At 40.3% G+C, this 24,363-nt stretch overlaps 1 protein-coding gene across 1 annotated transcript; it reads left to right on the top strand.

Annotated features, from left to right (window-relative positions):
* The first annotated feature begins 2,959 nt into the window (after positions 1-2,959).
* On the top strand, positions 2,960-24,192 carry LOC121706487 (inter-alpha-trypsin inhibitor heavy chain H3-like). The gene is made up of 21 exons (XM_042088284.1): positions 2,960-3,104; positions 3,567-3,730; positions 3,869-3,973; positions 6,586-6,748; positions 6,910-7,020; positions 7,188-7,316; positions 7,860-7,976; positions 8,059-8,227; positions 8,510-8,620; positions 8,713-8,894; positions 12,919-13,098; positions 13,260-13,393; positions 13,485-13,693; positions 21,111-21,236; positions 21,404-21,466; positions 21,572-21,616; positions 21,734-21,841; positions 22,836-23,013; positions 23,099-23,247; positions 23,415-23,490; positions 23,594-24,192. Exons 1-21 carry the CDS (start codon positions 3,033-3,035, stop codon positions 23,706-23,708), a joined length of 2,706 nt encoding a protein of 901 aa, XP_041944218.1. The 5' UTR covers positions 2,960-3,032; the 3' UTR covers positions 23,709-24,192.
* The last annotated feature ends 171 nt before the right edge of the window (positions 24,193-24,363 follow it).

Raw genomic sequence — 24,363 nt, 5'->3', positions numbered from 1 at the left:
CTGCTGAAGTACAGTAATATCCTTCTAAAACAACTGCCACTGACTGATCATTGCTTATAGTAAGATTTTAGACATAAACTGCTACACTATAGAACTTCCATATATAGTTTAGGTTTGCTGTGTTTCTGAAAGGAAAGCAAAGCAGTTTTGGTTAAGTCAGAGGTCACACTTCCTTAACGAACGTTTCACTCTCCATTCTGAGCAATCAGCAGGCACGTGCAGAGAAGGGGGGGCTCTAGCACTGCCCTTTTGCCCCTTTGATGTCCAAGTGCCCTTTTGACAAGACCCGTTTTTTACTTTTTAAAATTTGTAAGACTTCCGCTAGTTCCAACGTGAATATTCGCTAAAATGTCTCATTAATAGTTGTGAAATTAGAAATTTACAAAAATAACAATTTTCTGTGTTAATTGACATGTTTTGCGCCCACCAATCCGTGACGTCATACTCTCACTGAGAGTGAACTCTCAGAACACAGAAGGTGCACGCAGGCACAGTGCTGCAGGAGACGTTTGGGAGCACGGTATGAGGTCACTTGGCAGTTAGCCTATCTGAACATGCAATAGTATTCAGCTTAGAGATAGAGAATAAAATGTTTAAAGTTGTTTCATGTTTAATGAAGTAGGCTATCAAACCCGTTTTAAAGCAACACCAAATAACTTTTCCTCTGTTGCACGCACGCTATTTTATCCAGCAACGGCTTTGCAAATAACGATGTCCATAGACAAGGTAGAATATGTTGCATGATTTTATGAAAGTACGATGTATTGCGACATCATGCAAGTCAAATTTGTAGTTTCTTATGTCTCATTCCATCGAACTACAAACCCGCTACCCGATCTGGCAAACTTGCATAGTGCGGTTACAGCCGATACAGGGGCGCGAAGCGAATGCAGAAGTGCCGTTCACCCTGTTACGAGTTGATGAACCACGGAAACAATTTTGGAAACATTATTTTAAGGTACAAAAAACTCTTTGGTGTTGCTTTAACCATGTCATGGTCCATCCATTTCAATAACCTGGCAGCTTCGAAAATCTAAGGCTGAACGTTCATAACATATTCTGTTTAGGTTACTATGTTATAGTAGCTTAGGTTAGTAGACCTAGTTCATAAAACAGAGTAGACAAACCTTTTCTAAATCGTCATAAGCCGACGACATACAGTAGGCTACTGTAGTTGTTTAACTAACCCACCTCCACACGTCGTTCTATAGGCTACGTTTCACTCAGTGGCCACACGCACAGCACGTGAATCTGCAAGACACCAGCTTGCTAATGGTGGTAGTTCACTGTGATAAGATAAACATTAAAATTATAGCCTGACAAGCCAGACTAGGCAATAACATAGGCTATTTGCTGCCTCTAGGGTGCGTAGATTTCTAGGCTATTAAAATTAGCTTTGAATTTAATCAAAAATATGTAGCCTTATAGCCTATGATCTCTCAGTAGACATGAAAAAATTTGTTCCATGTGCCCTTTTTTTTATTTATTTGAGCCCCTGCCCCTTCAAAGGTATCTGCACGCCCCTGGCAGTCAGTGCATCAGTGAACACTGGGCTGGTGTAGGTCAAAGAGAGAATAATGACGCTGATCATCCAGTGGGTGTCACTGTATGGTCTTATCCTGCTGGACAACCCTGCAGTGGTTCACTTCTTGGAGGGAATGATGTTTGTTTGACCCAGTGAGTGTGTGTAATCCCAAACTGTGTGCCATGAGAGCTGTGCAAGTGTGTTGTCAGAAACATTCCGAATTGTTTTTGTTTCTTTCTCCTTAATAATCATTAACAATTTGCCCAAAAGTATAGGCTATCAAATTACATTTCAGAAAATCACTTCTGAACATTTATGCATATGGTTTTGCACATTCGTCCTTTTTTCTTGATACCATTTGAATTGGCCATGGTACAATGGTACAAAAGGGCAACAAACAGGAAGAAATGAAGCTACCAGGAAGGGACAGGCAGGTTGGATGTTTTTCTAAATGTTCTGAAGTTATACAGTAGATATTGTGCTGGTTGCATCATTTGCTTTTGTGCTCTCTTAAAACAGAAGCTGTTAAAACAGGTGAAGGGTCATGCACTTCTCCGCATGCTGAGAGATTACATCAGTGCAAGGAGATACATATTGTGAGACACACACACACACACACACTTGGAAACATTAAGGAAGTAGTAAGCTCAGGGATGGATTACTGCACGGGCCTACCGGGCCCAGACCCAGGGGCCAAAGGGGTCAGGGGGCCCTAAAGCCCAAGCCTTTGCATGGAATCATTGCCTCAATATCAACAAATCAGGATGTAGGCTATGAATCTGATTGAATTTAGTATTGGCCATCCCCAAAATCCCAGAATACAGGAAATCACATCAAACATATGGCGTGTGACAAGAATTGCATCAACATTGTGGCAGGCGGCAGGTGTTGTGCCTCCCAACTGGGTCTTCTTCAGGCAAATGGTGGACACATTTGATGAAGGGATATATGTAGGCCTTACAATCAGCAGGGTCGAAGCGTTACCTGTTGTGCATTAAATATATGGGAGTCAAAAGCAGTGTTGCGGACATTATATTTTTTCATTTGAGTAAGTTTTTTTGTCCTGCACTTGGCAGAAGGTGGGATGTGCACACAATCACTTTTTGCTGAATTCAATAACATAACAGTACATAGCTGCAGTCAGGCAAGTGCCAATCTTTGCCCTCGTCTCGCAATGTTGAAGAAAGTGACATCCTGCATCCAAATCCTGGTCCAGATTGGCATGTAGGAGGACAGAGATACGGTGATCATCTAGCATGTCTGAAATTATAAGGTAAATGAAACTAGTAGCATTTAAGTTATGTGTGCAAACACATACACACACAGACACAGGCATGCACACACACATGCACACACACACACACACAATTACAATGCCCTTCGCCCCCTGCTGGGGAGCAAGGGCAACTAAACTAAACTAAACAGTGCTTTCAGCTTGCAGCAGCCAATAGCAGCCTCTGACCTCATATGAAATGTCTGTGTGCGAGACCTGGTCTGCATTGCCATAATGGATCTAGCAGCGGCTGTGTTTATCTTCAGCCTTCTGTTCACTGCCTCAGACTCTGCCCTCTCTTTGAAGGTAGGACCCGTTTTAGTCTATAGTAAAAAAGCAAATTGAAAACATTGAAACCAAAGTGGCATTAAATAAATAGTAATAATCCCACATACACCAATGTGCAGTAATATGAGTGGAAACAGGGAAAAGGAAAACTTACAATTATTTTGTGATATTTGCCTACTAGTTAACCTTTATGGTGCCTCTCCTTGTAAAGCTATGACATCACGTCCTGAGGTCAGGCATACTGTAGATCTTAAAATATTAAGTGTAAAATTACTACATTTCTGTGAAAGAAATTAGATCCTTACAAAAAGATGTCTCTCTATTCAGTTCTCACACGTTAATTATTAGCTGATCATTTTAGTATTTTCCATCATAACTATTGGTTTTGAGAGATTTAGAATTGTGTTGTCAACAAACCAAAGTAATTATACACTTCTATCTAACCTACTATATTATTATTATTATTATTATTATTTGCAGTCAAGAAACTGGGATGTCTACAGCTTTCACATCAACTCCACAGTAACCAGTCGCTATGCTATCACAGTTATCACAAGTCGTGTGGCGAACACCCGTGACGACTCTAATGAGATTGACTTCCATGTGAAGATCCCCAAAACCGCCTTTATCAGCAAATTTAGAATGTTGGTAGTCCAATTTACTCTATATTCATAACTCTAAATTGCAGACCGTTAAATATCTAGACATTCTAATTAAACTGGTACAATATCATCACATCATTCTAATAATCATCTGTCTCTGTTCCCTGCTTTTAACTACAGGACTATTGATGGGCAGACATACGATGGGGTTGTTAAACAGAAAGAGGAGGCCCAGCAGCAGTACAGTCAGGCTGTCTCACGAGGCCAAAGTGCCGGACTTGTCAGGTAAACAATCAAACCACAAAACATATTTTGCTGTCACAGTGACAGCAGGCATATAATGTTTCCAGTGTGCACATATTCAGTTTGCTTCATGCTGGACAACCTCAAAACCTCAATACCCACGGGGCAAAGTACACAAACTACTTGTAAATGTTTGACACATTCATCAACAAAATTCTGTTAATATAAGGGAACAAAAAAGTTACCATTGATATTTATCATGTTAACGTGATCGATATGTCAACAATACATTTAAACTGTTTTTAGAACTACTACAGCTACTGACTATAGTATGTACTATATTTGTTTTATAAGCCACTTTGAATAAAAGTGTCTTCTTGGCAAAGCTTCATATGGCCTCTAGATAAAGTCAAGAACCCCCCTGGTATTTTCTGAGGCCATTCATGGCTACTCAGCTGTGTACCATTTGATACAACTGGGGGAGCGTGTTCAGAAGTGTAGTCACGGTTTCCCAGTGGAACAGAGAACTTGTGGAGAACCTGCTTCCTCTGAATTATTGAGATACTTTGTGGATTATACCCATGTTTTCTGTCTGTGGACTCCTCGTTCGTGTTAGCCAACAAGGGACTTTGGATGTGCATTGACTTTTTTGAAAAATGTCCCAGTTGAGGACATTGTTTGGCTGCTTAGATTTGACTGCACAGTCCACTGTTGATTTATGATTTCTAAAAGAGGTCGTCTATGCTTTTTGACACCTTTTGTCAACTCCATCACACAGCATGATAACTTTATGTCTGTGGTCTTTGCATCGGTGCTCTTGTTGATCTATGACGGTGTGAGCACTATAGAGTAAAGGTGTTGCCCCCAGAAATATGGCAGCCACATTTATGCACTAATAGAACCCAAACCCAATGCGGTATCTAGCTTTCCAATATCTATGGTGAGCACTGCTGAGGCCACAGAGCTCAATTAAGGGCTGTTCAGACTGACGGGCGTTTTTGACCTCCAGGCGCTCAATTCGACCGTTGCAACACGCCTCGCGTTTGAATGATCATGGCACAAGCAAAAAAAAAAAGCGAGGCATTTAAAAGTGTAAAAGCTCAAATTTAAAAACAATTTTTAAAAACAACTTTTAAGGTTGCATTTTTTTTCAATAATGGGTCATTGCTTAACTGCCTGCCTTAGCTAAGTCAATTGGTGCTGGCCAGGGAAAAAGTTCCGGATGCCCAGACTTATGTACAGTAACAGACAAATTAGCCTACATAAACATCCATTGATCTTGTTCATTTTGAATGTATAATTCATTAACATTTTTTTTTAAAGTATGTTGATCTGTTATTTCTTCAACAAATGCTTTAAGTAGAGTCAGAAGTTAGTATGTCTGGATATTTAGTTAAACACAACATAGCAACAACATGTACACAATCAATTTCCACTTCACATGTTTTTAACACACACTACTTTGGAATACTTGTGTTTTGGATGTAAAAAAGTCTGTCAGTGAGAACGCCGCCTTAGACCATTTCCTACAGGATAGTATGAATGCCGCCTTAGACCATCCCCCAACTGATCAGCAGGCACACTGCAGGGAAGTCAAATAACTGACATTTGAGTAAATAACTAAGTCTCTCTACAGTTTCTACTGCCCCCTTTGCCACCTCCTTACTCAAATCCCACACCTGCAGCTACAATCAATATGTTCATGGTGATATGATGGAGATCTTAACTGCTGCTGAGGGTTCATCACTCAGTCTTTTCTTGCCATTGAAATGCAGTCAAGCTCTTCCCAAACTCACCATTCAAAAGGGCACCCATATCATACCTACCTTCCTCCCTTCCTTTACTTTCTTGGCGCTTAAACAGGTAACTTATTCGTACACAAAGCAGCTGTTAGATAAAGCAAAACAAGCAAGCCCTCAGCTGGGTGTCATTACATGCATGTGACGACAACAACTAGGCATTCATGAAACAGTTCCATTGCATCTTTGGGCCTTCACTAGAAACGGGGGGGGGGGGGGGGGGGCTGCCTCTGCATTCTCCCTCAGGGCCAGCACTCAGTGGCAGGTAGTGGAAAATAAGGCATTAACATGCCTCCAGAGTGTAGCACTGTAGCTGCCTGGCTACTTTAGCTGTTGGGTGCAGCAACTCAAGCTAGATAAAACTGATTGTTTAAGTTCATTTTCGTACTGACAGTATTTGGTGACCTTGAGAAACTGTGATTTATGTGAAAATTCGCTGGACTTGTGATGAGATGTGTCAATCTGAAAAATAAAAACAAATCATGGAATAAAAAATGACAAATACATTGGAGGTATTAAGGTATAATTAATATTATTATTAATACATTATATTCTTATATAAGGTATATTGTTGCATTAAATTATTGATTCATTTAAAAGTATTTATTGACATAAACAATGGAGGATAGATGTATACACCTAAATATGTCACAAATCCTCCATACACAGTACACCTGATATACAGAATGCTATTAGTTTTGACAGAAGCTAGTTGATTGATTGCTAACTTCAGTTGATATCAAGGCATTTTTGACATTATGTTACATTCTTAACATTCTGTTGATATTTGTTGGTCATTTTGTACATTTCGTAATACAATAGCACCTTTAATGCTTTTTCATTGCATGCCCTTAGTTCGGTGGGCAGGACTTTAGAGGACTTCAAAACATCTGTGACTATCGCCGCTCATAGCAAGGTGACCTTTGAACTCACCTATGAAGAACTGCTCCATCGTCGTCTTGGCAAATATGAGTTGCTGATCAATGTCCAACCTGGTCAAATTGTCAAAGACTTTAAGGTAAAAAAGTAAATGGGTATGATAAGGAGACACTGTCTCAAATTCATTAAAGGGACATCTTTTACTTTCTTTTGACTCTCTTACTCAAAAAGAGAGACCACAATAAATATGTAAGTGCTATTTCCATACAATCCATACAAGGTTCATGTCTCCTACAACAGATTGATGTAAACATTTATGAGAAGCCTGGAATAAACTTTTTGGAAGTTAAGGGCTCCTTGGGTGAGAAAGGCTTGGCCAATGCCATCACAACCACACGTGCTGACAAACAGGTAGTGCACAGGATTTTCCCATGATCAACATGTACAGTACAGTACTGTAAACTTGTTATACCTGAAAGCTGTTTAACTGGCGTGACCATGTCTGAATCAGCATAAAGAAATGTACATTTTCTTGGTGTACTTTGCTTCACCTTTATCTCAATGTCTTCCCATTTTAGGCATGGGTAAGTTTCTACCCCACTCATGGACAGCAAATGGATTGTGATGGTTGTGGAGAGACAGGACTTAAGGGAGATTTGAAAATTCTTTATGATGTTGACAGACCACGGTCCCAAGGTGATGTAACGGTACGTAAATGACTTTGTGATTGAGTCTCCAAGGTCAATCTATTATTTCAAATTTATTCCCAAAAGCCAAACTTTCCTCTAGAGAAAAATCTGGGAATCAAATCTCTTACAATAAAGTATTTTATATTTTCATATTTAATTTATTTGTAAATGGCACCAATAATGTGTGTATGCTGTGTGCATGCCTTTTGTTTTTGTTTTTATTTGTGGCTTGATTGTTTGGTAACACTTTACTTGACGGTATCTACATAAGATTGACATGAGACTGTCATAACTTGTCATGACAAAAACCGAATGACACTAACCCTAACTTGTCATGACAAAAGCCAAATGACACTTGACAGAAGCGAGTGACAGACGTGTTATGTCATAAACGTTTATGACTTGTTTATAATGTTTATGACACGGTCATGACAGTGTCATGTCACTCTTATTTAGATGACGTCAAGTGTAACTGATTGTTTAAATGTGTCTGCACCATTCTATTTAGTCAAAGTGTTTTATGTGGCTGTCTTTATACTCTACATGTTCTGTACCCCCAAGGAACATGGCGGCTACTTTGTTCATTTCTTTGCACCAGCTGACCTTGCACGTATCCCCAAAAATGTGGTCTTCATTATTGATCAGAGTGGCTCTATGCATGGAAAGAAAATTGCTCAGGTAAAGTGGCACCCAATAGATTTGTAAAAAGCAGTGGAGGTGTGCTGTACATTTCAACCAAGATCTGCAACCTTTTCTGCAGACTCGAGGGGCTTTACTGAAGATTCTGGATGACTTAGCTGAAGATGACTATTTTGGTCTCATCCTATTCAATAGCAATGTATCTCCATGGAAACGCGAACTCCTCCAAGCCACCCAAACTAATTTGGAGATGGCAAAACAGTTTGTCAAAGGGATTGCAGATCATGGTGGTGAGATAGACCTTATCATTACATTGCAGAATAATAAGCCTTCAGTGTTAATTTAACTTAGACAGTAGTGTGTAAATAAAACTTTTCTTGAGAACTTAGAACTTATTATTCTTATTGTCATTAGTAGTAGTTGGGTAGTAGTAGTAGTAGTAACCATAGTAGTGTTAGTAGTAGTAGTAGTTGTTATAGTAGTCACAGTAGGAGTATTTAGTATTTATTTATTATACTCTACAGTGTACATATTAGAAGTTGTATGATGCGTGTGTTGGATCCCCTCTCCAGCAACAGACATCAACGCTGCTGTGCTGAAAGGAGTAGAGATGATTCAGCAACACCCCAGGAACGGCTCAGCCTCCATTCTCATACTGCTAACAGATGGAGATCCCACATCAGGTGTGAAAACTCATCTCAGCCTGGGAGCTCTGATTTAAACTTTAACATGAGATCGGCTCAAATATTATAATGGATTATTTTGCCTCTTGAAGGAGAAACTAATCAAGGGAAAATCCAGTCTAATGTGAGAAAGGCCATTGGGAAGAAGTTTCCTCTGTACTGCCTTGGATTTGGGTTTGATGTGAACTTTGAGTTCCTGCAGAAGATGGCCCAGGAGAACAGTGGTCTGGCACGCAGGATCTACGAGGACTCAGACGCAGCTCAACAGCTCAAGGTACAGATGCGTCTCACCACAACTGTTAGAATGATTGACACATAAAGCTTAGTGTGACGTTACCAAGAACTGGCAAGAAGTTTAATTTAGTAGCTGACTACGCCACCCTAGTATCAAAACCAGGGAACAGGTTTCTGTTAATCAAAAGACTCAACAGGCTCACAGGTTCAGGCATGAGACAGAGACAGAGTTCCACAAAATGATATGCTTTTATTTAAGCACAGAAGATGGGGAACAAATTAAGAGAAACCTAGACTGGAAGGAAAGAGCTGGAACACAAGACTAAGAAAATATTAATTCATTATTAAAAATGTAGGTAACACTTCACTTGACGGGTGAGTTCATAACACATTCATAGCAGCTCTCATAAACTGCACATAAAGCATTCATGACTGTTTCATGAGACATGACTCAAATTCATACTAAACCTTTCATGAATGTGGAAGACAGAATGACGAGAGTTTGTCAAAATACAATTCCAAAGTCGCAAAGCAGCATCGCTGTTTTTGGTCCAAACCTCTTACCTGATCATGTCAATGGGCTACTCCAGTGCCAAAAAGACAGAACATGGTCAAGCAAATAATTTTTGTTTCATAAAAATATATTTGTTTTATGATGTAACCTTTGCAGATGATTTCTCATCTTTTGCTACTGGGAGTGTCCAACCGTTCCAGGTTACACAAATACGGGTCAGCTGAATGTAGGCTAGTTTACCTCCCAGTGTTAAACTCAGTGATTACAAATACTTCACAACTTGTATAGTAAAGTGACATTCGATGTAGACTTAATAAGATATTCATGAAATATTTACAAAGATACACAAATATGATGTTGGACTTTTATTTTGACAAGTTGTCGTCGTTCTGTCTTCCACATTCATGAAAGGTTTGGTATGAATGTTGAGTCATGTCTCATGAAACAGTAATGAATGCTTTATGTGCAGTTTATGACAGCTGCTATGAATGTGCTATGAACTCACCCGTCAAGTAAAGTGTTACCAAAATGTACAACTTTGTGCCCCATAGAGTTAGCCTGGGTTTTCCCATGCTGCCTTACACGCACGATTTTATTCACGCTGCTAGGCAGCCTGGATTCCATGGAGCTAATTTTCGCCTCAGTTAGGGGACCAATCACAAAACGGAGGGAGGGCAGCAAGGCGATGACGACACATCGAAGCCGTTATGAGCTACATACAGACGCATTTGATAGACATTCGTAGCGCCCAATAAACGGCTCTGGGCATTCGTAAACCACGTTTCAAATACGAGAAAATGAATGCCTAGTTCCCAGACCCCATCTCAATGAGATGAGGTCTGACGTTAGCCAGGCTACCATAGAGTGGGAAGGTAACAAAACATGAGACAAGACAATTAGTTGGACAGGAGGAAGGGGGCTTACCATAGAGAGGCAGGCTATCCTGAAGAGAGGGATGTCATGATCACACATGGATATAGGAGACAGCAACCACCGCAACCCACACAGGTAAACAGTACTGGAAACACACACAGTGAAGCCACACATGCAGTACAAGCTAAAGACTCCCACCAACACCAGGTGACCAGCCTCCCCTGCAGCACCCCCCTACTCCTGCAAAACAAAACACAACAGACAACAAAGTACAGACAACAACAGTAATCACACTAGTAGGCCCGGATGACCGGATTGTCCCGTTACCACAATGAATACAAATAGAAACTAAATCAAAGACATACAAGACATTCACACAATAGGGAGTGGATGGCCATTCAAACGACAAATTCAAATAGACAACAGACACACACAACTGCTTTGAGAAGCCCAGCATCAATAGGAGGCCTATACTAGGCTGTAGAATTACACAGAGCATTAGCTTACCTTCCAGTATGCGAGAGAATCCCAAAATCGGCTGCCACCCGGAAGATCACCACACAGACCGGAACAGCCTTCCCGAGATCGCGCTGAGAGCCAAACAAACCAGCCTCACCCAAAGATGGTTGATTACGAAGATACTTCCTGAGAGGCCATTTCCTGTCCCTGGAAATGTATGCAAATAGGGTAGCAGTAGTACACGCCCCGCACGAGGTGGGGGGGTCACTATCCCCCATTTATGCAGTGATCAGGCTCCCTTTTTAACATTGAGGTCTATGGCAGAATCCAAGAATTTCCCAGAATTTGTCAAAGCCTTAATTTTCTGAGCAATGGATGCATATTTCGGACACGGTATCATGATCTCCAAACCCTCCTCCCTATTTCAGGAGAATGTTGTGACTGTATGCCCTGCATTCGGGAGAAAATCAACATTAATGAAGGTGTACACCAAGTTTGTTTTGTACTCCGGCTTCTGTCTGGCGTGGAACCGAGGCGTTCAAACGTCAGTCATACGTCAGTGACACGCCCCTGTGCAGGCGGGGACTGAACCAGAGCCCGTCTCTGACTGAACTCCACTTTGCCCTCATAGACATGAACTAGGACGACCCATCTTGCTACGCATTAATTATATTTGCCTCACCTCTGCTGCATACCTGACCCACGGTGCAAGTCAACTTATATAGAAACCAGCCAGCTGTATCCACTGATTTACTAATGAACAGCCTTAATGGCACAGGTGCGCTATTTCAACCCGCTACAATCGCAATACTAATTTGTAGAGAGTTTATGTTCCAATCAAAGATGTGAGTAAAGTTTTTACTGTAGCCCTACTTGCTGCAATAAATAAAAAAAGTGGCTAAGCATTAAACATTTTGTGTGAATATAGGAAAACATATTTTAGGAAACACCTATAGCTGGCTGACCAGGTTATTTTCATCATACTAGTCCAGTTCGCATTTGGAAATAGTGATTGTTTACTGATTTATACTGTACATACTATTTCTTAATATTTTGGTATCTTCCACAGATTCCACTTTGGTTTGATTTATTGGTTTTGTATTTGTGTTTTGTTAGTTTAAATGTGTCTGCACCATTATAATTAGCCAAAGTGTTTTAAAGTTAATTAGAATTTTAAAGGTACACTAAGCAAGATTTTCACCTTATATAACCATTACAATGCCAATTTGATGGTAAACGAAGCTTACCGTACTAACAGCATAGATAGACCATGCAACTTCAAGAATGGCGGCCCGACAAATCTCGCGAGAATCGTGAAACATTACCTTGTGTCACGGCAACACCAAGCTCTTCATTAGCCACACCCACTTCTAACTCTCCTCACTCTCACAAAGTTTCCACCTTCCGGTCTAACTCCCCAGTTTACTGATCACCTGCACCTGCAGCCCATTAACACCTTCCCCACTTAAACCCAGGATTCCCTTCACTCTTTGTCTGGCCTTGTCGTTGGCAACTTCTGTTTGACTCTGTGCCATTCTTCCCTGAGATTCTACGGCTGTCCTCTGGATGCTCTTCTTGGAAGCTGGTTGGACAGCTATCCCTGTGTTCATTTTTGTGTTCCCTTTTGGCAGTGTCCTGATCTTTTGTGTATTTTTTGGACTCTATTTTGTCATCTTGTGTGCCTCCTGTACCTGATTTAGTTTCTTATCCTCTCTCGCCTGCCCGCCCTTGGAATTTCTGACTCTTTGTTTTGGTGTGAATAAAACGTGTTCCCTCGTGCTGACAACAATAGTCTGAGCCTCTGATCTGTGATGCCATGTCAGTTGATAAAGCATTTTGGAGATAGTTTTGCTTGTTGTTAATCCTTCATTTCCACAACAAAAGCATTTTCATTGTGTACAGGGGGAATTAGTCACAAGAAGTTTGCTATTTACAACAGCCGAGTAAAATATAAATACTGTATATCGCAACTCCAAAGCAGGGGTGGGCAAATTGCAGCTCGCGGGCCAGATCCAGCCCGCCAGGCATGGCCCACCGGCCAATTTTTTAAATTAGTTTGTTTTCTATCCCTCTGTGTGCCTGGTAGCAGCAACTGGATGTATGTGACTTCACAACCACCTCACTATAAAAGTCATCCCACCAATTCAGTTCACATGTTCATATAAAATGAAAACACAAGTGTTGCCACTAATTGTCTGTATATTTCATTTTTCCGAAGGGTTTCTATGAAGAGGTGGCAACTCCTCTCTTAACAAGTGTGCAGATGAACTACACGGGTGCTACAAACCTGACCCAAACCACCTTCAGCTATTACTACAATGGCTCGGAGATTGTAGTTGCTGGAAAGATCCTTGACAACAACATAGATGACTTCAATACAGATGTTATAGCAATATCAGTGAGTCACTCTTGATTGAACTAATTTCATGAAATGCATTTCATACAGTTGATATCAACATCCCTGCTTGTCATGCTGTGGTATTGATGCAGGTTAAACATGCCAAATGTCATGTCTAACCTGTTCGGTCCTTTTCTGCTATTTTACAAAACCCATGACAGAAACATCACATGGTGAAATACAGTGATATCAAGGCCACTAAAGCGGACAAACTGCCTGCAGTGATGAGTGGTTTTGAGAACTTCCTCCAGAGACTCTGGGCCTGCCTCACCGTGAAACAGCTTCTGGAGAAGGAGTAAGTGGACAGCGCATACTGTACATGTGGTCTGCTAAATGAATAAATCTGCTGTGTGTGAGAAGCTGAACTCCTGCTGTACGTGTTTTAGGTTGATACTGACCGGCGAGGAGAAGGAGGCAGTGAAGAAGGAGGCCCTTGATCTCTCTCTCAAGTACAGTTTTGTGACCCCACTCACCTCTATGGTGGTCACCAAACCCGAGGGCGAGGACTCTCAGGTGGCCAACAAACCCAAAGAGGGAGAGAAGCCTGCTGTCCATTCTACCAGGATGTTTTCCCAACCCTCAAGGGCAACCGCCAGTAAGTAAAAGTCACTAAATGAAAGAAATTATACTCTCCCAGATAGCAAACATACACTGGGACGGAACTGGGCCACACCTACCACAACGTCCGGCATGGATCTGCATAATGGACCTGATCCGGCGTCCAAACGCACATCGGTCCAAAATTGGTCTGGATCCGTTTGACGGATCTGGTACCAATAAGGGCTAAGACTGGCCCAGTTCCGTATGGTTGTCTGTGTTACTGACGTGTTCCAGTTCTGTTTATCATATGCAATACGGGTCCGCTTATTGTGTGTGGTACGGACCCGTTTATCAGACATCAGCCGGCTTTATTTAACATGTGAAATGTGATTGGTAATTAGGGCTAATTATCCTGAAAAATCTGTTTGCTACACATTTGCTAACAGGTTAGTTATAGGTTCACCCAGGCTAAAGTTCGTAACGGTTTCCCAACAGCTCAACTGATAAACATAAGCTAGGCTACAAACACAAGGTAGAAAAACTTTACACATAAGTGTCTTATTATTTTTTTTATTCAACAACCTGGCTGTAGAAGTGCAATCCCAGACAACGTTTAAGTTGTGTTATTCCACTGTTCCCATCAATATTCAGGCTGTCTTCCTCAGTCATCTCCATGGTCAATCTGAAACAACACAAAATAAACATTAGCCATTTATTCCTTTTTGCAAATAGGCTAAGTCACAATTACACTCGTTTTTTTTATCATCAGTGATCCTGTTAGCGTTATCACTGTTTTTTCCAAAATAGTTATTGTGATGGCTGTTTTGCTTAAGTTAAGCTAGTTGTTGTTGCTGGAAAATAATAGTAAAGTTATCAATCGCTCGGTTGCTTGCTTCTCTGAATAAACCAACAGAGATAAAAAGCAGATACTACCTTGAAAAGTTGGCCTGTCCTAGTCCAACCTCAGGCTGGCAAATCATGTCAAAAGATTGATAGTGAGCAAACCAAAGATCCTTGATTAACGTTACTGCTTGGACTTCTGCATGCGTGGCAAGAATATGGGGTTGTCTCATAGCACTGTTAGATCTGACACAAACAACAATTGACTACTTTTACCACTGCTAGGTAATAATAAAAATAATGAAACGAGCATATGATCAATATTGAGCCAACTATATCTTCTTTTCCAGCCTTACTGTAGAAATGAAGTGGCCATGGGAACATAGTGCACCCCCATGGTTTCTAAATTTGTGCCTTTCCAAAATACCTTTTTTTTCTTTAGCAGCCAGTTGACAATGAAGTAGGGAAAGGACAGTCAATTTAGAATCAGCACCTTAATTAATATCATTACCACCTGGGTCTGCAGTGAAAAAATGGTCCTTCGTATCCTTCGTATCCTCATATCCGTATCACAGGTTTGGGCCAAATCAGTGTTTTGTATTTTAAAAGCATCTCCTGACTTCCAGTTGAGTTGCGGAAATTGGACCTGGGACAAATCTGTAAACCGGTGATAAAACAGCATTGCTAGCAGAGCTGACACCTGTATCAGGAGTAGACCTGGCCCACAGTCAGATACCGTATGTCCGCTACAGGCGGATCTAAAGGCTTTTATGCGGATCCGGCCCAAAGGAAATTGCTATCTGGGCTGTTATAAGCATCACATTCTGGCATTACTTCTCATATGTTAGTGATAGAAAATAGTTATCCAAACAAAAGTCTAATCAGCATCATACTGTAATTCCCCTCTTATTACTAAATAACTGAATGAATACTAATGGTAATGTTTGAGATTTTACAAATCATTCTTGTGAGCTGAATAGTCCGGCTGAAGTTTCCCATCATAGACATATGAAGACCAAGGGCGTTATTAAAAGTCAACATAACACATTGCACATGCATAAACCTCACCTTGGTATGCATTTTATGTGTGTGTATATATATATATATATATATATATATATATATATATATATATATTTATACATACATATTTTATTGAAATTTTCACTTGTCATCACTTACCCCATTTTCATGCTGATACCTTACACATTATTTGAAATCATATTTGATGCAGAGATTCATTTGATTTTTGTTTATTTTTTTAGATTTCAGACTCACTGGACATGTAGCCCAAGGTATGTCCTTGGTAGTAAGACTCTAGTTCACATTTAACATCATACCTCAATGTCCACAAGCAGTAAGATAGTGGTTCAAACTGAGAGCCTACAGAGGCAACAAAAACTATATGAACCCTTGAGTCAGCTGGTTTTATTAATTGGTCATAAAAATGAGACCGGATTTTCATCACAAGTACACAGAAAACAAGACTGGAAATTAGACTCATAAGGTAGACTTAAAAAAAAACAGAGGATATTATCAGATAGTGATTTATTAACCTCACCAGACTCCATACAAAAGCCTAAAGTGCAAGTGCATAACAAAAACACACAAATACATTGTGCTAGTTAGTAACACTACTCAAAAGCGTTGTGGTTCTCAGACAGAATGCTCCTCTGCATGTGCTCTCCCCTGAACTGCAGAGTCACAGGTCTTATGCAAGCAAAGCAGGGTTAATTGGAGACAATTTGAAACTCTAAATTCTAGGCATACTTTACATAGAAACACTCAATATAGACTGTTGAGTCAAGAACACAATCGCACTGTGGGTGCCATATGCCAGGATGAATCAGAATTTACAACGTAGTTGTGATCTCCGTATCCAAACAGTTTGATCACTAGGTTGTGAAGGCACTGGATCATGCCCATGGCTGGACCTATAGGGAAAACCTTAAATACAAACTTAGAAAGGACAAAAGAAGCCAAAGGAGGTAAAAAACAATGCTCTCAAGGGCTTTCAAAACACATGAATTGCTACTCACATAATCAGGATTTAGGTTCTTCACCATAGACTGCAGAGTTGCCTTGGCAACTCGACTAGGCACACATTAATTTTCCTGACATATTCCTCAGCAGCAAGCTTACCTTTACCCATTAGAGAACTGTCAGGGTCCTTCAATTCAACCTTGTCCAGATTACCTGACGTTGATAGCCCAGACGCACCCTTACACTGCATCTCACTCCACACAATCTTAAGCCCTCCTTACACTGACAGACAAGTAATAGAGTTTTAAGTCACAGACTATGATTTTGCAATGACTAGGGATCTTGCAGGGTAACTATTTACAAGACTGCAACTAGATTGGCCCATACCCAGATTGCTAGAAGGGCCCATACCCAGATTGCTTCTGCACACTGGGCTTACAATTTGAGGAAATCAAACGCACAGTTTTTGCGTTCTTCATCTTAAGCACTAGGCAATCTGCAATGACATGGCCAGGCCTTTTACAGTAAAAGCACGACTGTTCAGAGCTCTTACTGTGCACGTCTTGCTTACGAAAGGCCTTTCTCGGTGTGATTGGAGAGGCAGAATTTCTGTAACTAGGTGTACGTTGACTTGTGTCCCTAAAACTTACCCGTGTGTTAACACAAACTCATCTGCAAGAGCAGCAGTCTGATGGAGATCAACTACTTTCTGCTCATTAATGTAGCAACAGAGGCAGGCAAGCAATTTTTAAATTCCTCAAGGACAATCAAATCTCTGTTCTTTAGTGCCAACATCTTGAGCTATGCACCAGCGATCGGATAGTCTCTCCTTTTCTAAAGTTTGACTATTGGTTTTACGGTAACCTCAAACGCTGTCTAAGCCTCGGGCACAAGCTCATAAAATAGCAAGCTCTCAAAATAGTCGCTTTAACCAACTCATAATCAGAGCTTTGCTCGAGAGACAAGGAGTAGGCTATACCTCTTAGGCTTTACCAACTAAAATACATTGCAACAGAAGTGTCCAAACTGCTTTTGGCCACTTAAGAGTAGTTACGACTTGCTCGAAATTTACAAAGTATATATTTACATCCTTTCTAGAAACGGCAGCACTAGTTTGATATTGCGAGAAACATCAAACGATTCATCAAGCGTTGGTAGAATTTCAAAACCCTCACTTTTTGCGGCTCCTGTAATTGCAATCTGGCCATTTCAAGCCAAGAGGCCAGCTTTTGCTCTCTTGCTTGCAACTGCAATTGCTCCCGGCGAAAAGCCAACTCTTGCATACGAAATTTGTGATCCTGTTTTGAGCGGTCAGGGCCTTTAGGAGTCCTGGCTGCTCAGGAGGATCTTTCGCATTTACAGGACTTTCTGGTTTGGGAAGAATTCCCTTCTAGATAGATAGATAGATAGATAGATACTTTATTGATCCCCAGGGGAAATTCAAGGTCTCAGCAGCATACATACAAGACAAACACATTCTTTAACAGCAGAAGAGTAATTAAAGTATATAATATAAAAACACAACTAAGCAGTAAGGACAGTAGAAGATAAAGAATATGCTAAATATACTAAAATACAAATTATACTAACACTTAATACAATATATAAAAATATACTAAAATACAAATAACAAAATTACAAATTATACTAACACTTAATCTAAATCAATTCTAAAAACAGTATCCACATAGTGGTGATTAATAAATCAGAGGTGCTTGCAATGACTGAGGCAGGGACTGAGCCTGTGATTCTCTGTGCATAGTAAGGTATGGTAAGGTGCTCTAAGGTGCTCTGTGTGAATGAGTGTCATGGTGGTAGTGCAGTGGTGATAGTGGTCATGGTGATAGTGCAAATGAGTAAGTCAACAGTGCAACAATGCAGAAATAAAGTAAAGGAAAGTCTATATATCTATATATTTAACTATTTAAGAAAATGTATAAGTGTGGCCACAGTTCGGCTGTGGCATGGAGGGGGGGGTTATGCATATGTGCTAATGTGCTAATATAGCACGCAAACAGTGAGGCATAAAGACAGTGGTACAAGTGGCTAGTGGACAGACAGTGCCAAACATGGAGGGGATGAAGAGGCAGACAGACTATGCAGAGAAGTCTATCTCTCCTGTTCCCTTCCCTTCCCTTCTCAACCAAACGTGAAGTGAGGGCAGATATTATTGTGGACTGCTTGCGCTTTTTCTCTGACGAGAGCTCAACTTCATAATTAGCTGCCAAATCAGTCAATTACTCCTTAGTAAGGGTTTCCATCAAGGACGCATCAGGATTTGCAATAAAGACAGTCGCCATTGTAGCAAAACCACATTAGTTCCAATTTTTTATTTAAAATAAACTAGTTGAGTTACCAAATCAAACTTTGTACCCAAAAGAAACTGCAGTTATCAAAACACCGGAGTTATCAAAGCACTACTTCAAACTGCAACAAAATTGTTATATGCATTTGAAACTTAATTTTACTGAAGTGGTCAGCAGCGAGAACAAAGACCACGGACAAAGTGCGCTGTTCATAAAATTATGCAACCACAAACGCTAAGCGCACGTCTAACCAAAGCTATAACCTGCAAAGAGGTTCAGCAAATTTAACGAAGCGTTAATAACGCAAAAAAACTAACAGCGAAGTGTTATTAAAGCAACACGAAAACTCAAAGAAGCTTCTAGCCTTACTCAAATTTTGCAAGACAGAAGTTATCAGGCACCTGGGTGAAGACAGAGACACAGAACAAGACAAACACAGCACTGATACCACATAGCCAGCAGGGTGTGCCAAAAATTACCCCAAAAAGTAAATTAAGAAATGTAGGGTTCATAACAGATGTATTTTTCCCAGTAGCATTTTGGAGGGTCAAAGTACTCTTTGGTAAACATCAAGTGCAATGCTTGACTATGCTGCCTCCATGCTGTTCTATGGACACTCTTTATGTTCCATGTTTTGCTTAAAGCAACACAATGCAGATCTACTACCTCAAAATAACGGCTTAAAGCGACACAATGCAGATCTATTACCTCAAAATAACGACTAAATCAGCACAATGCAGATCTATCACCTCAAAATAACATCTTAAAAGCAACACAATGCCGATCTATTACCTCAAAATAACGGCTTAACAACACCGACAGGGCGAACCAGACCCCGACGACGCGTAGTGGAGGGGTCTTGTTCCGCCCTGAAGGGACCTATTTCCCGATAATGACCGGCGTTCTGTACATTATCCCACTTATTACACGGCTACTTGCCAAAAGGAAACAATAAACTCCCCACAATAGGCCTTTAGCCTATTTCTTACCGTTTCATCCAACCCAACCGTTTCATCAAGTTTCATCATGGCTTTTGCTGAGAAACAAATAGTTCGCAACAACATGCTGAACTTGAATCAAACATTCTTTAAAACACAGATCAATCGTCTGCTTTCACTTTTGAATGAAGTTCCAGTACTTGCCAAGGGGACAGGCGAATTCCCGGAAGTTGAAACACCAATGGAGGCTAGATGGCCCATCTCTTCGCTAACCCCCATAGAAGCCCATTCATTTAGGATTGTTTTGAAATCCCAATATAACATATATCCTGTGCCGACCTTGTAGGTTCTGTATTATCTACATACACAATAGAAGGCAAAACAGGCTCAACTACCTCGTACGTAATGTTGGGTTCCCGTAAGAAGAATGTTTGGCATGTCTGGTTGTAGGGAAGCTAACTTTGATGTAGTTATGCCCATCGCAGATAACCATATTGTTTGGATAGGAAGCTACTGTAAGTCCAGCCAGCAAGGAAAACTCATGAACAAAGCTATGTAGCCTACAAGATTATTGTATGTTAAGGTAAAGCATTAAATAGGCAAGTAAACTTAATAAAAAAACGCCACTAACGTTAATCATTTCAGAGGTTTTCGATGGATTGACAGTAGGTCGGAAAAGTGGAAAGAAGATTAAGCTATCTTAAAGGAACACGCCACCCAAAATCAGTAGTAATATAGGCCATGTTCTTACCTTAATTTTCACGAGTTGAGTCATACCTCTCCCGCCTCGGTATGTGAACTCAAACGCTCTGGCGCGCGGCGCGAATGTGTTAGCATGTTGCTATGCTAGCGGGCTCTGCCGTAGCCGTAGAGGGAGTAAGATGGCATTAATCAAACACATCCACGTTTTCCCTACTTAAATACAGTTGCACAAGTAGTTGATTAAAAATGTTAGGTCACACAACATGAAACATGAAGATTTTCCAAGCAAGTCATACCTCTCCCGCGTTGGTATTGAAACTCAAACGCTCTGGCGCGCGTACCTCTCGGCAGCGAATGTGTTAGCATGTTTGGCTGGTCCTGCGACTTATAGTAAGGTGCGACTTATATATGAAAAAATATATCATTGAACATGTTTTTAAATGTTAATTCATATTAACTGACATGAACCCTACATGAAACATTACCGTCTACAGCCGCGAGAGAGCACTCTCAATGAGGTAGTAGGGAAATATGGGCAACAGTCTGTAATACTGTTACAGAACAACAAATGAAGGATGTCAGAGATGGAGATACAAATAGAACACTAGTTCATGCCTACATTGCATGTCATGAGGTCGCCATGGATAGCAAAGGCTCCGTTCTAGAATCTTTGATTAATAGTGTTCTTGTTCCTTCTTCCTAGGTCACAAAACTCTTTCTGGCAGGATCCTTAAACGTCTTAGAATATCTAGTCCTGATTATGGTGCATTTCATCCACCTATAATGTATGGGTCAATTGGATACAGTATCAACCACAAGCGATTGCCAGGTTGGTTTAAATCACTTTGAATTTTTACCCATAGTTTTTTATTTAACTACACCTGAGGACTTATAAAGCCTATTTGATAAAGCAGGATGGTGAAGTTGATCTCAGATATTAAAGCAACATCATGACAAATCATATAAACACCTCACTATCTCCATGCCTCCATCCAGTCCTCCCGGAGTCTGATTATGAAGACCTTACATCATTAATGCTACAGGCAACTGCAATACCAGGTAACACAACTACTTAAATAAGTCTTTTGAGATCAACAGAGATGACCTTATATCTTACTGTCTCCTTGTTTTGCTGTGGCTCACTTTTGTCTCCGTCTCTCAAAGTCCCAAAGGGAGCTGGTTTATCTCCACCACCAACTGTAATATCAGGTACCCAACTATCAGTCAGAGGAGATACACACCAATTAAATTCTTCACATATGATTATTATTACTTATTACTCACACCTCCCACACTGTCTGTCTGTGTCTCTTTGTCTCTGCGTAGTACGGAAGCCTGTGAGGTTCTTGATGGCTGCCGAGGGCCAGTCTCTGCCACTCTGCTTTGACATCCCAGCAGGCCATTCTGTCAAACTGCTGCAGGACTCTGCATCTGGTAGGGCGGCACCATGTTCTCATCTTCTCAAACTCCTTACATCAGGAGGCGCAAAGTTCTGGCTATAGCTCCCATACCACATTTGGGTCCATGTGCCCACAGGGACCAGGGTTCGAGTCTGACCCAGTTCATTTCCTGATCCTACCCTGTCTCTCTTCACTGTCCTATCAAAATAAAGACAGTGCTGCCCACTGCTACGGGTGTGTATGTGTGCTCATGGTGAGCTCATGGCTCCTAGTGTGTGTGTGTGTGTGTGTGTGTGTGTAAACTTACCCCAGATGGGTTAAATGCAGAAGAAAAATTACTGAGCACTGAAACGAAAACTGAAAAATAAAGGAATTTAACTTTTTAACTTTTTAAGTGCTCTCACCATAGTGATGGAGAAGACGTACATGGCCTTCAAAAAGCCTGTAATGCCTTAGTGTTACGTACAGTATGTATGGTGTTATGTGTTGCACGTCAGCTTATTGTTACACTTTTGACTGCTATCATGCTTCCCTTTATAGCGCTACCCCATTTCACTCTACAGAAGCATGAGCTCCTAGAGCAGGATTTACAAGAGCAGTACAAGGATGTGTTATCCCACAATGCAACATTCTTTTTCATTTATATAGAATTTCCCATACTGAATTTATGATTTAAAGCAATGCCCAACAAAACAGTTACACAATACCAGTCTGAACAGATCACACAAAATGTGCAAATTTCACACACAAAACAGTGCAGGTCTGTATAAGATTATCTGTACAATACACACTCCAGTCTCTGCATCATTTATATTCAACTCCTAAAGCACTTTTAAAATGTCTATACATCTCATGTTTTAAGGAAATATCTCTTATCAATGCGTGTGCTTGTCTATGTTTTCAGTAACAGCTGAATGAAATAAATGTTAAGTTAGTTCTCTTGAACTCTTGTGAAATATAATTGATACTGAATATTTCAGTATTTCCATGAAGGGCTCACATTTGTCTCCACTGTTGAACCAATTAAGGATTCTCCATGAACGGACAGCTCATGTCAGAAGGAGGCAATGGTTTCCAGAAGATCATTATTCGTGTTAATGCTGACAAGCACATTGAGTTTGACACCAATAAGATCACCATCAAAGATGGACAGTACATGCAATCGTTCATGTGGACAGACAGTAACACAGACCACACTACAGATAGGTACTATGAATTTCCTGGAAAGTGTTGACATGCACGTGTAAATGTAACATGAGAACACTGTTGCTGATGTCTGTTCTCTAAACAGCATGATAGTGATCATACGGGACAGTGAAGCGGATATCACCATGACAAATATCCGTGTTGTCATTCTGCTTCATCAGCAAGATGGAAAACACTTCCTTTGGCCGGCAATTAGAAAACGTCCATTAGAAAATGAAATCCCTGGCATCATGGGTAACTAGACACTGCTAACTGCTGTTTTTTAATTAGTGTTGTTGTTTTATACAGCACCTTTTCATCTTTTGTAGCTCTGATCCAATCATAATTTATGCTTTATACCAAAGCCAATGCATACAATTCAGAGTATGTAAGTAAAGTACACTTTTGGCTGTTGTTCTCAGGTAAACTACTAGTTGCATATGAGGAAGTCAACCCCACAAAGCTGAGAATTCATGGTGTGGAGGTGAATGCTTCCAGGTAAGGTTAAATTCACTGAAATTTTCTATGATTTAAAACACGTTGATCAATTTATTTGTATCCATTTAGATTAATCAAATCGACTTACCATGTTCTTCCACAGTGATTCAGCTGGGGACTACAGTATCAAGGCTGTGCCCAGAGTGAAATGCCAACTTGTCGATCTGAAATCTGCTCTGCAGGGGGAGCTGTCTGACTTCACAGTCCCTCAACTGTAAATGAAAAACAAAAATAATGATAATAATAATAACAATAATACAATATCCATACAGTATATGTGTGATATCAGCATTTTAATTGAAACACTATAGTCATATCACTTTAAAGAAACAATAAATCAGTTGTGCATATTCATGCTGAATGATGCTGTTTTATCCTACAACAATGGTGACTCATAGTAGTGTATGTGTAGTCGTAAAGCTATTATCCTATAGTTGAAAAGCTATTATCACATGAGTTCCTCTTGTAGTTTGTACTACAAGATTGTGTATTGTTGTATGAATATATTAGATAGTTGACTAGTAGGCTAGCACTTGTAGGGTGCCATATAATTTTAAACTACCGGCAAAATACTGTCAGTGAATTAGTGGTAGACAGTGGAGTATTTTTCTCTTGTGGAATTTTTGGAAAGGTTTGTGCATTTGTAATGAAAATAAATAAATGTTATATATAAAATATATACCAGTAAATGAAATGTATAAAAACTGGCTGAAATAATGATTTGTCTATGGTCAAATCTGTGTTTGTAACTACAAAGATCTTCTCTGTAGTCACACAAACTCTTGAACTGAATCATTCTTCATGCCATGCCTTCTTTAGAATTCCAACTGTTCTTTGGAATAGTCAACTGATTACACATACTGATTCAAGTCA

This window comes from Alosa sapidissima, chromosome 4, assembly GCF_018492685.1.
Source record: "Alosa sapidissima isolate fAloSap1 chromosome 4, fAloSap1.pri, whole genome shotgun sequence".
Classification (NCBI taxonomy): Eukaryota; Metazoa; Chordata; class Actinopteri; order Clupeiformes; family Clupeidae; genus Alosa; species Alosa sapidissima.
Note: the sequence above shows the minus strand (reverse complement) of the source record. Positions and strands in the feature narration are given on the sequence as shown.

Coding starts and splice junctions, on each gene's coding strand:
- LOC121706487 (XM_042088284.1), top strand. CDS start 3,033: ATGGATCTAGCAGCGGCTGTGTTTATCTTCAGCCTTCTGTTCACTGCC. Junction 8,621..8,712: donor AGATGGAGATCCCACATCAG/GTGTGAAAACTC, acceptor TGCCTCTTGAAG/GAGAAACTAATCAAGGGAAA. Junction 13,099..13,259: donor CAGATGTTATAGCAATATCA/GTGAGTCACTCT, acceptor AACCCATGACAG/AAACATCACATGGTGAAATA.